General features: G+C 46.0%; 1 protein-coding gene across 2 annotated transcripts in view; it reads right to left on the bottom strand.

The window, feature by feature from the left end:
- Positions 1 to 12,696, bottom strand: part of Sptb (spectrin beta, erythrocytic) — a 131,223-nt gene that overhangs the window by 49,663 nt on the left and 68,864 nt on the right. For both annotated transcript variants that reach the window (XM_021178696.1, XM_029484833.1), the window contains exons 3-5: positions 3,628 to 3,779; positions 1,803 to 1,976; positions 592 to 683 (exon numbers count right to left, since the gene is read on the bottom strand). In XM_021178696.1, the coding sequence (XP_021034355.1) occupies positions 592 to 683; positions 1,803 to 1,976; positions 3,628 to 3,779 (418 nt within the window). The remainder of the gene's footprint in view (positions 1 to 591; positions 684 to 1,802; positions 1,977 to 3,627; positions 3,780 to 12,696) is intronic.

Here is a 12,696-nt window from a genome sequence, read left to right on the forward strand (position 1 = left end):
AAAAAAAGAAACGAATTCTTTTGAGATCTCAAATGAGCGTTTGAGCTGAGGTTCCATATGCTAGGAGAGGAACCGACCCGTCCCATCTTGAGTTGCTTTAACATAAGAGCACACAGATAAGCCACACAAAGACATTCCTGTAAACTGTGGCTCATAACTCAACAGGTTCCGGAGTTTGACCATAATGACTTTGGAAAGGAATCTTGAGTTTCGGGCCTAAGAATCAGGTCAGGACAGACTTGTATAAACTGTACCAGACCTGCTATAGTTCTGGGGGGACCGGTGTCTAATGTCCCTTGGAGGTAGCAGCCTCTAGGGCAGTGGTTCTCAACCTGTGGGTCGTGACTCTTTCACAGGGGTTGCATACCAGAGTTTTTGCATATCAGACATTTACACTGTGATTCACAACAGCAGCAAAATTACAGTTATGAAGTAGCAATGGAAATAATTTTATAGTTGGGGATCACCACAACATGACTAATTGTATATAAGGGTCACAGCATTAGAATTGTTGAGGATCACTGTCCTCGGGGAAGCAAGGAGCCAATGGCAAATTGGAGATTGGTGTCAGGTTTCCAGGGCAATACACACCCTGCTGTCTTCATCTGGCACCACAGGAGCAGAGCATCCTTGGCTGAGCGTGTCTCCCGACCTTCTTGAGTTTGGACAACAATGTCCTGAATCTGGGAGTGGCAAAGAAAGAGAAGAGCAGATCTGTATCTGGCTGTATGTCTTTCTGCTTTCCTATGGGGAAGGGGGCGGGGTGGGGGTGGGGGGTCTCTCTCTGTGTCCTTCGTATATCTGCAGCACTCATTCCTACAGCAACCCCACACCCCTTAAAAGGTTTTGGGTCGGGCTGGTGAGATGGCTCAGTAGGTAAGAGCACCCGATTGCTCTTCCGAAGGTCCAAAGTTCAAATCCCAGCAACCACATGGTGGCTCACAATCACCCGTAATGAGATCTGATGCCCTCTTCTGGTGCATCTGAAGACAGCTACAGTGTACTTACATATAATAAATAAATAAATAAATAAATAAATAAATAAATACATACATACATACATACATACATACATACATACATAAATACATAAATACATAAATAAATAGGTTTTGGGTCCCAGTTGCCTACTTCTCTGCCTTAGTCAACCAGAATGGCATAGAGATAGCACCCTATATCAGGGAACGACTTTAATTAGATATCTGTGTAGGAGTTTGAGACCTGACAATAAGACACCCTGACAGCTTCCTCTGATGGTACACCACTTCATAGAGTGGAACAACATGAATGTTGGGCGATGTTGCTAACTTGATTGTACTGAGCTATGTCTATCAGACTGGTAAAGCACACGCCTGGATATGTCTGTGTGGGTGTGTCCAAATGTAACTAACTATGGGAAGAAGACACCCTTTGAATGTGGACAGTATTGCTTCCTAAGGTTGAGGGAAAGGGCGAAGGAAAGAGCTTTGAATCTCAGTAGAGAAAACAGTGTCTGGTTTAAAAAGTATAAGGGGAAATTTTTCTGCACAATTTTTGCAATTTCCGAATCAGATTATTTCATACGGTAGCTACAAGTCAGCTTCTATTTTTGCCCTCAAGACTAGCTGGGCATCTGTCCTGAACATTAGCACTTTGAGATGGCACCGAATGTAGGTCTTCCATCCCGAGAACACCGTTCCCCAAGGTGGGCTTCTAGCTTCCCTAGATGCACACAAACACACTCTAGTCACCATGTTGTAAGGTCGTCAGCTCCCGACCAGCTCAGGGAGGTCCCCCCAGTTTCTTCTACCCACAGGACTCACCTGGAATCGGAGGATGATGGTCCAGATGAGGCCCAGGACCAGGCGGTGGTTACCATCCACAATGTCGTGGGAGCCCATGTTTTCCAGGTGCACGCGCTGTTCCTTGAGGAACTGCAGGGCTTTGTCCACGTTCTCCAGGCAGTGGATGCGCATCTTGCCCTTGGTTGGCCTTGGCTAAGAGACAGCATGGCCTCATGGGCATGAAGGGACTTCACAGTCACACCAGAGGTGGCTGCAACCTGTACCAGCTGATGCCATCAGCTCTACCCTCTAACCTTCAGTTTCCACAGTCACTCCTGACACCTTGCTTCTCTTTTTACACTTATTTATTTTCAATTTTATGTTTATGGGTGTGTTGCCTGCATACCCATCAGAGCACCATATGCATGCAGTGGCCACAGAGGCTGGAAAAGGACATTAGATCTCCTGGAACTGGTGCTATAGGCTGCCATTTGGGCACTGGGAATTGAGTCCAGGTCCTCTCAAAGAGTAGCCAGTGCATAACTGCTCAGACATCCCTCTAGCCCCTCCTCACACATTTCAACGCCTCCCTTTTAGCAAAATTCAGATGGTTGTTTCTGTATCAAGCATTCAGCTAAACTTCACGAGAACCCTTCTGGGTCTGACACAGCTTCTGTGGGCGCTAAGTGACAATCATACTCAGTAACACAGTAACAGACAGTGAATTGAGTACTTGCAGCGAACCAGGCATGGTTCTGAGACCCACTCACTGCTAGTCAGTGGTACAAATCTTCCACCCCTGAATACCAAAGGGGCTTATTATTAGTGCAAGTGTGTATGTGTGCGTGTGTGTGCGTGTGCGTGTGTGTGTGTGTGTGTGTGTGTGTGTGTGTGCAGATATGTAAGCATGTGTCAGAGGACAACCTAGGGTGTCCTTCAGTCACTGCTCACAACTTTGTTTGGGTTTGGATTTTCTGAGACTTGCTCTTACTGGTCTGGAACCTGCCAAGAAGGCTAGATTGGCTGGACAGGGAGTCCCAGGGAGTCCCCTGTTCCCACCTCATCACTGCTGGGATTACAAAAGCACACACGCCACCTTGCTTTGTGTGCATTCTGAGGGTTGGACTCAGGTCCTCAAGCGCTTTACCAGCTCGACCTATCTCTCCTAACTGTGTCTTTTGAAGGGATCCCCGGGGCACCTCTTTCTAGCGGAGTTTCAGTGTGGGCTAAAGGGCAAGAACTGCAGCCTAGAACTGAAAAGGCAGAAGTAGAACACTTTTCATTCAAACCCCAAGAGTCTCACAATGCCTCAGTCTATCCACGGAGGAAGTGAGGGTGGGGCAAAGAAGATCCTGCCTGGTGGGTCACAAAGGAAGTGTCAGAGCAAAACCATACACCCTCACCTACCACAGTGCTGGGCAGGGACAACCAAGAGCCCCCCCTCCCCTCAAACAGGTCTCCACGTGACCTGTGGCAAAGCACACAGCAAACTTTCCTTCCTCTCGGTTCTAAGAGGAATGTAAATTTATCCCACAGCTCATATATCTAGGCCCATGTATACCAGCTCCAGATGCCCAGACCCCAGACAGAAAGGTTAAGCTCTGCATAGCCTCTGGGATGAGCCTGCAGGGGTGGGAGTGGTCAGAAGGAGAGAGAAGCTCTAGGAAGAAGTCAGAGACCCCAATCAGCCACCCAGACCCCTAACATTATGAGAAGTGGAACCTGGAAGAGGACCATGGAGAAACTCTGGCAAGCCAAGGGAACCCGCCCGCTCGGCTCCAGCCAAGGCCTTTCCTCAAGAGGTGTTGATGGCAGCACCACAGGCTGGGAGGGGCCGGGTGCAGGCAGATGAGGAGGGTCTTACCAGCATCTCTCCAGAGAGCACCTCCAGCAGCTTGATGAGCATCCGTCCGTCCCGCAGGTCCTTGTAGAGGTCGCTGATGCGGCAGGACACTCGAGCCAGGTGGGAGTTCACCCATTTCGTAAAGGTTTTCTTCTGGACCACTTCCCGCTCATCTGGGTGAGGAGAAGAGCTGGGGTGAGCTGCCTGGGGCTGGGGGTGGGGTGCACCATGGAGCTGAAGGGCTTCTCTGTAATTCTAGTGTCATCCTTGCCTGGTAGAGGAGGCTGCTGCAACCCCCCCCCATTTCTGGGGGTATATGCCAACCCTGCAAGTCAGTCTCATTTGCCTATCCATTCTGGGGGACCCCAGGCCATCAGAACTAGGGAAATGGTATGATCACCATCACCACCTCCACCTCCTCCACCACTACCACCATCACCTCCACTTCCTCCACCACTGTCTGTTCATTGTAGCAAGACACCCTGATTCAGTCACCTGTTTCCTAATGCCAGGCAGAACAGTCTGTACTAGTCTAACATTAAATTCTGATTTTAATACCAGTTCCATTATTAATCCATTCACTCCATTCAACCATCTATCCATTCATCCATCCATCCATCCCTCCATCCGTCCACTCAGTCCCTCTGCCTAGACTGCTCTTAGCATTCTCCCACAAGCCCTCCACTTAATTCCCATTTGTCCGTTAAAATCAGGGCAAATGGAATTCTCAGGAGGGCTTTTCCTTACGCCCCACCGCCCCCCATCCAGGCTCCCCCTGTGTGTTGTGATTCCCGCATTCTCATTGCCAATGATTAGTTGAATATACGTCTTTCCTACAAGACTGTGGGCTCATGGCACCCAGAGAAGCCTGTCTCATTTGTCTCTCCATTCTCAGACCTCCAAGTTCGATGCCCAGTAGGCACTTTCAGTTGTACTGCAGGTGACTAGTGAAGCAGTTACTCAGTTCTGCCATGTGGCTGGCCTATGCTAGGCCTAATGACACAGCGCATGCTCTCAAGCAGTTCCCGCTGAAGCAAACACGCCAGGGAAGAGTTGGGCTGTGTGGAACCCCCATCTATGTAAGTTAAAGGAAGTGAAGGCTTGGGCTGGAAGCTGTCCATGGTGGATGTTACGGCTTCACCCCCAAGAACGGCAGGCAAGGAATCTTGACTTTCAGCTTTGAGATGGTGACAAAGCACCTCCACAGTAAATCGGCAAACCCAGCTCCCGCCGGCCCATGCTAAACCAGCTTAGATGGGTACCTACTAGTACCTCTGTGAATAATGGTGGGGCATTCAGGCTAAGGCTTGAGAGAAGACAGAAACTGCATAAGTGAAGGGTAGAGAATGACACAGAGGTGTAGCAAGAAAGAGGAGACAAAAGTAAGGTAGAAACAACAGGGCAGAAGCGGACAGCAGAGCCCCCATCCTTTGGGTTTGTGAATAGTGTGTGACCACAGGCTCCCAGGCACTTGAGTTTGAAGAATGAGGCCAGGAACTGACCCAACAGTGTGTCTGGGTCTGGGGGCCTGCAGATCCCTGGGCAAAGAGTGTGTAGATGGGACACAGCCAGGGCAGACACAGAAGGGAATGTCAGCACTGGGAGAGGAGGCTAGCTATGCGTTCCACTGAATACAAACCATGGAAGGGTTGGCTTTCTAAATTATTAAATATCAGGCTTAACACAACAAAAAGTGGAGCTAAGCCAGGGCTGCCCCTGGGGCACGATGCTGGCAGCTTGCATCAAATTCCTTCCTACCTCATGGCTATTTTAGTGTTAAGAACTCAGCGTCTTTATTCATCTGTTCATCCATTCAATGAATGCTTACCGTACAACCATAAAGTGCTCAGCACTGGGTGGAGGTGGCTTCAAGGACAAGCCAGAGGGTCCCTATTCCAAGCAGACAGACTCTATGAGACATACGATGTGTTCATGCATCACACAGAAACACTTCTAAGGTAGCCACTTAAATAAGCTTTCCATGAAGTGGAGGGGCACTGTACTGATGGTAAAAACATGTAAAATGCAAGTGTCATTCATTCCTTCCAGGCCTCCGGGCCAAGGAAATCCCCAGTGTGCCCTTCTGTCAACAGCAAATTACAAGGTTTTCTTGATTTCAGGGCTGTCATAGCAAAAGAAAAAAGTTCTGATGATATGATAGACAGAGTGCCACAGTCTGGGGTATGCTGGGCTGGGATTCCACAGAGCCAGCTATATAGCCTTACCCCCACCCCTAAGGCCTTTCCTAGGCCTGTTTCTTAAGTCAAAGTTGGGAGGGACCTTTGACCAAGGGACTAAAGGTTCTAGCCACTATAGAGGTGAGTGCTCTCACAAGCTAACTGTCTTTTTGTTTCCTAATTTTCCTGTTCATAAGACTCTACAGATTTCACTACCTGGTGCTAAACTCTATTTATTAGTGCCTGGCAAAGAATAGGGACATGCTTCTCCTAGAGACACAGAATGCAACTCTAGGCTGCTGAGCTGGCACAAACACTGGTACAGACATCCCATAAAGCATCCTGAGCCCTCCTCAGCTTTCAGAACGCAGTGATGCTGGAGTTGCGGGGTTGGAGCCCGGCAGATGGCCTCTTGGCTGCCTTCATTTAAGTGTGTGTGTGGGGGGGGGGGGATTACCCAGAATCCCTAGCACCACGAAACACTTTGCAGTGTTGAGGCATGGGAAAGATTCCGAGAGGCTAATGATGATCAAAAGCAGAGTAAGGGCCCAGAGGTGGGGATTAATTTCCATTAGCTGTTCACTCGGCTGCTGCACATTGGCATGCTCAGCACATTCCTCCCTCAAGACTGAGACTCTCCTCAGGAGCCGACTGAGTGCAGGAGAGGCCAGTGACCCTGAGCCAGCCACACAGGAAACCATGGTAGTACGAGCAGAGCAGGAAGAGTGTGCTGTTCACAAGGGACCCAACAGTCTTAACACCTACCCTGAAGAGGGCTTCAGGAAGGCCCTGCAGGAGCTAGTACTTATTTCTAGAGCCCTGCCCTTGCCCATGCAGGAGTGGGGGGCGAGGGAGGTGACCACGGAATGGTCTGTGCCTCCCTGGCATCCAAGTATGGTCTCTTCCTTCTCTGCTTCTCTTCCTCACTCCTCAAGTTGGGGCCACACGTATTCCCTCATGTGTTAGGGCTGCCCCAGAAAACTCATCTTCTTCCCTAATCAGCTCCGACCTAGAATTACTGTGAGGGTGTTGTGACAGGTACACCCTCCTCACAACTCCTTTTCAAAAAATTTAGCTTGAAGTCAAACGTAGCCACGACACTGAAACCCTCAAACATCCATCCGCTGACAAGCAAGGCTGCACACAGAAAAGTGCCAGCACACAGAAAGGTGCCATCCTTCCACCACGGTCACCACATCTAAGGGACTGTCCCAGAGGCTATTGGGACATAAGACACATGGTTCACACTCGCTCAGTAAGGATCTGTCTCAAGAAAACAGACACAAAGTCACTCTAAGTTTGTTTTGCAGCCATTTAAGTGCATTTTTCCCAGACTGTGATAGTTAATCATGGCAACTGACCTGACTACATTTGTCATCAACTATGCTTGTGAGGGATTTTCTTGACGAGCTCTTTCGAGGTTGGGAGACTCTAAATCCGGGCCACACCTTCTGGTAGCAGCCCACACAGAAGGACATGGAAGAAGGAAACACTGGATTTTGCCTGCTTGCCCTCACTCTCTCTGGCAAAAATAATCCATTCTCTTGGCGAGGCATTCCTTTGTTGGTGTCAGAAACTACTTGAGGGTTCCAGAGAAGACTGAAGAGCAGAAGCTGTCTAGGAATGCTCCAAGGCCCCGGCACCACCAGATGGGGACTGCTGACCTGCAGCTCACAGACTGAACAACTCCTGAACTATTGGGAACTATTGGTCCTCTTGGGGACAGCCACTGCTGGACTACCCAGACAGACTTCAGCATGTAAGACACTCTGATTAAAACGGCACACACACACACACACACACACACACACAGAGAGAGAGAGAGAGAGAGAGAGAGAGAGAGAGAGAGAGAGAGAGAGAGAGAGAGAACCCTGTCTGATACATACAGGCATGCTGCACAAAGCAATACTAGATCACTTCTATAATCGATGTCCATGGGGGTCAATGCAAAGAGAGGTCTGTGACAACTGGAGTTGTCAAAAAGGTCTTCGAAAAGAAAAACATTTTGGAAGGGCAAGAGGAAGACAAATGAACCCAAGTGGACATGGATGGAAGATTGTTCACGGGCTACTGAGTAGCCACAGACTTGGAGACTAGATATAGAAAATAGGTTTGGGGCTGGAGAGATGACTCAATGGTTAAGAGCACCGACTGCTTTTCCAGAGGTCCTGAGTTCAATTCCCAGCAACCACATGGTGACTCACAACCATCTGTAATGGGATCTGATGCCCTCTTCTGGTGTGCCTGAAGACAGCAACAGTGTACTCGTATAAATAAAAATAAATAAATCTTAAAGAAAGAAAGAAAGAAAGAAAGAAAGAAAGAAAGAAAGAAAGAAAGAAAGGGAGAAAGAAAGAAAGAAAGAAAGAAAGAAAGAAAGAAAGAAAGAAAGAAAGAAAGNAAAGAAAGAAAGAAAGAAAGAAAGAAAGAAAGAAAGAAAGAAAGGAAGGAAGGAAGGAAGGAAGGAAGGAAGGAAGAAAGAAAGAAAGAAAGAAAGGAAGGAAGAAAGACAGACAATAGGCTTTAAGTTAGACATGAAAATCTCTGGGATAAGAAGCTTAGAGACATAGACTAAAACGCCCTGGGTTCGATTCCCAGCTATGGAGAAGGCAAGGATGAGAGGTAGGGAACAGGTAGGACTAGTTAATGTTTAAACTTAATTCTGGAGACAAAGGGAGCCAGGGAAAGTGTGACAGGGTCATCCCAGAAATATTGATTTGCAAGGCCTCTAATGATAATAAAGAGACAAAACGGTTCAGGTTACATCTTAGGGTAAGTCTTCAAAGTCTACACAGAGACATTAGAAGACCCCCAAGGACTACTACAAAAGAAATTTTGAGCAAATGGAAAACTCGAAATCACACAAACGTCAAGTATAGTCTTGTGATAAAACCGTGGGGCATTATCATATGAAAGGTAGACACGGCAACCAGGAAGAAGTAGTCTTGGCTACATACAGACATCTGACATCGGATAAAAGAACATTTCAAGTACGTGTGAAAAAGGAAAACGGATTATTCTGTAAAAGTTTTTGCAAAAGTAGATGACAACTCAAGAAGAGTTAAATCCAAAGTTCAAATTCCAGGAAGAACTTTATTGATCAAAAACTGGAGTGCACAAAAAGAAACTATTGAAATACAGTAATCAACTGTGGTAGGAGAGTTGTTTAAAATGAAGCCAGGGGAAGGTCAGTAGGGCACCGAATCCAGAGCCAGAAAATGAAACACTGAAAGCTCAAATGTGCTAAAAGGTTTCGGGGGGGTGGGGATGGGGGACGACTGTGAGCAAGGGCGAACTAATGAGGGGGATGCTACTGAGTGGACCACGTGTGAAAAGACGTGGAGCTCTAGTGTGGAGCTGGAATGGCCCTCAAATGCCCATGCGATGGAGGCTCCATCTGGTCTATAGCCTGCTGCTCCTCAAAGGCAGCAGAAACTTTAAGATGTGGGACCTGGCGGGAGGCCTTCCTGTAACTGAGGCTTGTGGCGGACTGAATGAGGATGGCCTCCATACATGAATTATTGGTCCCTAGTTGTTGGCTATTTGAAAAGCATTAAGAGGTACAGCCCTGTTAAAGGAGGTGGATCATAAGGACCAAGCTCTGAGGTTTCAAAAGCCCAAGGCATTCCCATTTAGGTCTCTCTTCCTCCTTGTAGATGAGGATGTAAACTCTCAGCTAATGGTCCAGCCTGCCGCCAATCTCCCTGCCATGATGGTCATGGACTCTAACCCTCCTTGGTAAACTCTTTCTTCTATAAGTGGCCTTGTTATGGTGTGTTAACATAGCAATAGAAACCTAACTAAGACAGGGCGTGTTCTCAGAGGTAGTGAGAGGGCCCAGGGTTCTGTCTCCCTCCTTGCCCTTCCCAGGCACTTGAGTGTGCATCTAAATCTTGGCTGTGAGGCCATCAGTTCCCACCCTCTATGTGCTTCCACTGTGACACGCTGCCTCGCCAAAGGCACAACGTTATACAGGCTACACACCTGTGAGCCAAGATAGACCTTTCTCCTCATAAGCTGACAAACTGGAGAGTTGGTTTGTTACAGCAAAAGAACCTGGCTAGCACCAATGTCTATAAGTTAAAAGGAAGACAATTAACAATGAAACAAAGAGCTAACAACAAAAAACTATAAAAATCTTTCAATATTAAAAGCTACCCAAGATGCTTGGAGAGGTAAAAACTACAAGCACAGGCATGAGGCGGAGGTATGACTCATTAGTTAACAGCACTCATTGCTCTTGCAGAAGATGTGAGTTTGATTCCCAGCACCTCCACAGTGGCCCGCACCCACTTTTACTCCAGCTCAGACAATCCAATGCTCTCTTCTGACCCACGTGGGCACCAGGCATACATGTTGTGCACATACATGCATGCAGGCAAGATATTTATAAGCATAATATAAATCTGGAAGTAAATTAAGGCACATACCTGGGCACACAATATAAAAATAAATTGTCCTTTTCAATGACAACTGGGAAAATGCTTCTCTCAGATTTTGATTATCGGGGAATGGTTGTTAATTGTCAGCTATAAGAAGCAGTATTAGGTTTAAGTGGGAAATGTTCTTGTTTTCCAGAGACACACACAAAGGTCATTTGCAGAAACTAGATTATCTTTAATTTACTTCAAAATAATTCAGCCCCAAATATGCAGACATATCAATAACATTAACCCCACCAAACAAAGACATATCAACAATATTCAATGTCCCAAAATACGTAGACATATCATTAATACTAAATATGAATGGTGGCCTATTTTACCTTCACTTTTGATATTTTTGCATTTGGAATTTCTCATACTAACCCTAAAAAAGCAAAAGGGAAGAACAAGAAGACACACGTGCTTCACTTCTCAGATGAAAAATGATCAGAAAGTCTGATGAAGTAGAGCTCTGGCAAGACTGTGGGGAACACATCTGTGGGGAGCACGGCACTCATGTGCCCTGGAAAGAGTTTAACTGGGCCAGCCTCTATGAAAGGCATTGGCCAGGATGCTCTCGGATGTACATCCTTTTCCTAGTGACTCCATTTCTAGGGATTTGTCCGACAGACACACTCAGACACGTACATTCATTCAGGTTTACTCACTGTAGTTTTGGAAATGGTCAAATATTAAAAATTACCTAAGTACACACAATTGGGGACTTGTTGCATTGAGATATGTTCATACAATGGAAAAGTATTTACCTGTAAATAGAAAGAAGAGACTTTTGTGTAGTGATATAAAATCATTTCAAGATATATTGGGTGAAATGCTTAGAACTGTGCAAAACTTAAAAAAAAAACAAACCAAAGCTATGAAAAACCAATACAGATTACACGTTTACCTGTGCATAAAATACAACAAGATGTGGTTGACGCTATGACTTGGCTATTCATTCCTTAAGTGCTTCCTGCCCCTCTCCCTTTTCTCTGTTCAAAATGTCTCAAAATAAAGACTGGTGGGCTGGGGTTGGGGGAACCCATGGGGGAGAGTGTTTGCCTAAAATGCAGGAGCCCCCAAGGTTCAAACTCTAGTTCCAGGACAAACAAAAAGTCGAGATAACAGAGTGCATGGCCAACAGGGGGGTTCTTCATATTTTGGTTCCATTAATGAGGATATCAAGGTTGCATAAGACGTTTCAGCGACAAAAGAGGGTAAGATATATTTTGAGGCAAAATTCAGGCTCTCATGCCATATGTATGTATAATATGACTTTATAAATAAAAATAAATCAATCTGGGTGGTAAGACTATGGGTGGTATTTGCTTTCTTCTTAATTAGCCATATAAATAGTTTCTACAATGATAAAAAATTAAAAAAAAGAAAATCTCTACAATTAGCATGTGTTACTTTTAATAATAAGAAATAACAGATGTCACAGAAAAGAGAGTAAAGGCTCCTAAGCCCCAAGGAATAAATGATAAAGATTTTAAAAGGGCAGCCTTCTTTAAAAAGGGCAGTCTGCGTTTTAGCCAGCTGAGAGTATTATGCTCTGGGCAAAATCAGCAGAATAGACAAGTAGGATAAGAAGTGAGTGAGAGGCACAAGGAGGCCCGTGATTGGCTCATGGAGCCTGCGCCTGGGCCAGCAGATTCCCAGCTCAGGCTTTCTCTCCAAGTCACTCCCAGAAGCCAAGGCTCAGGCAACCACAGTGAGTCATGCTTTATGCTGTAACTCCCAGGAAGGAGCCTGGGACAGATCTCGGGGACACAGAGCCAGTCTTTTACACAGAGCAGTGCAGAAGCAGACCCTCGGGGCACATCATCAAAGGTGTTGGTAGCATGAACTCTATTCTTGTTTAAGAGAGGAATTTCCCTTTCAACAACTCACTCCCAGTACACTGGCTCTGTGGCCGTTCCCCTGCCCTGAAGAACTGATGGTCTAGTTAGAGTGGATCTCACAGAAAAGCTTTACGATGTGACTGCAAACCTGAATAAAGCACATACAAATGATAAAAGCTGAACACGATAAAGTTGGCTAATTAGCTTGGAGTAAATTAATGTAAAAGAAGGCAAGAAAGCCATTATAGTGATCACCTACGTGTTTGCTAATGAGAACTGACATGGTGAATTTTGTGGAAAATATTTAGAATTATAACAAACATTGTGACACATAATCATACCTCTATAGGCATTAAAATAGCTTTATAAGATATTAGCAATGTCTATAGTTCTTTATTTTTTATCTTTTCTATTCTAAAATAGCTCATGCGATATTTTTGGTTGCAACTTGATTACATCTGGAATTAACTAAGACCCAAATGGGTGGGCACACTTGTGAGAGATTTTTTTTTCCCCTTAATTAAATCATGTGAAGTGGGAAGACCCACTTCTTTTTTTTTTTAATATTTTTATTACATATTTTCCTCAATTACATTTCCAATGCTATCCCAAAAGTCCCCCATAGCGCCCCCCACTTCCCTACCC

The sequence above is a fragment of the Mus caroli genome, chromosome 12 (assembly GCF_900094665.2).
Source record: "Mus caroli chromosome 12, CAROLI_EIJ_v1.1, whole genome shotgun sequence".
Taxonomy (NCBI): domain Eukaryota; kingdom Metazoa; phylum Chordata; class Mammalia; order Rodentia; family Muridae; genus Mus; species Mus caroli.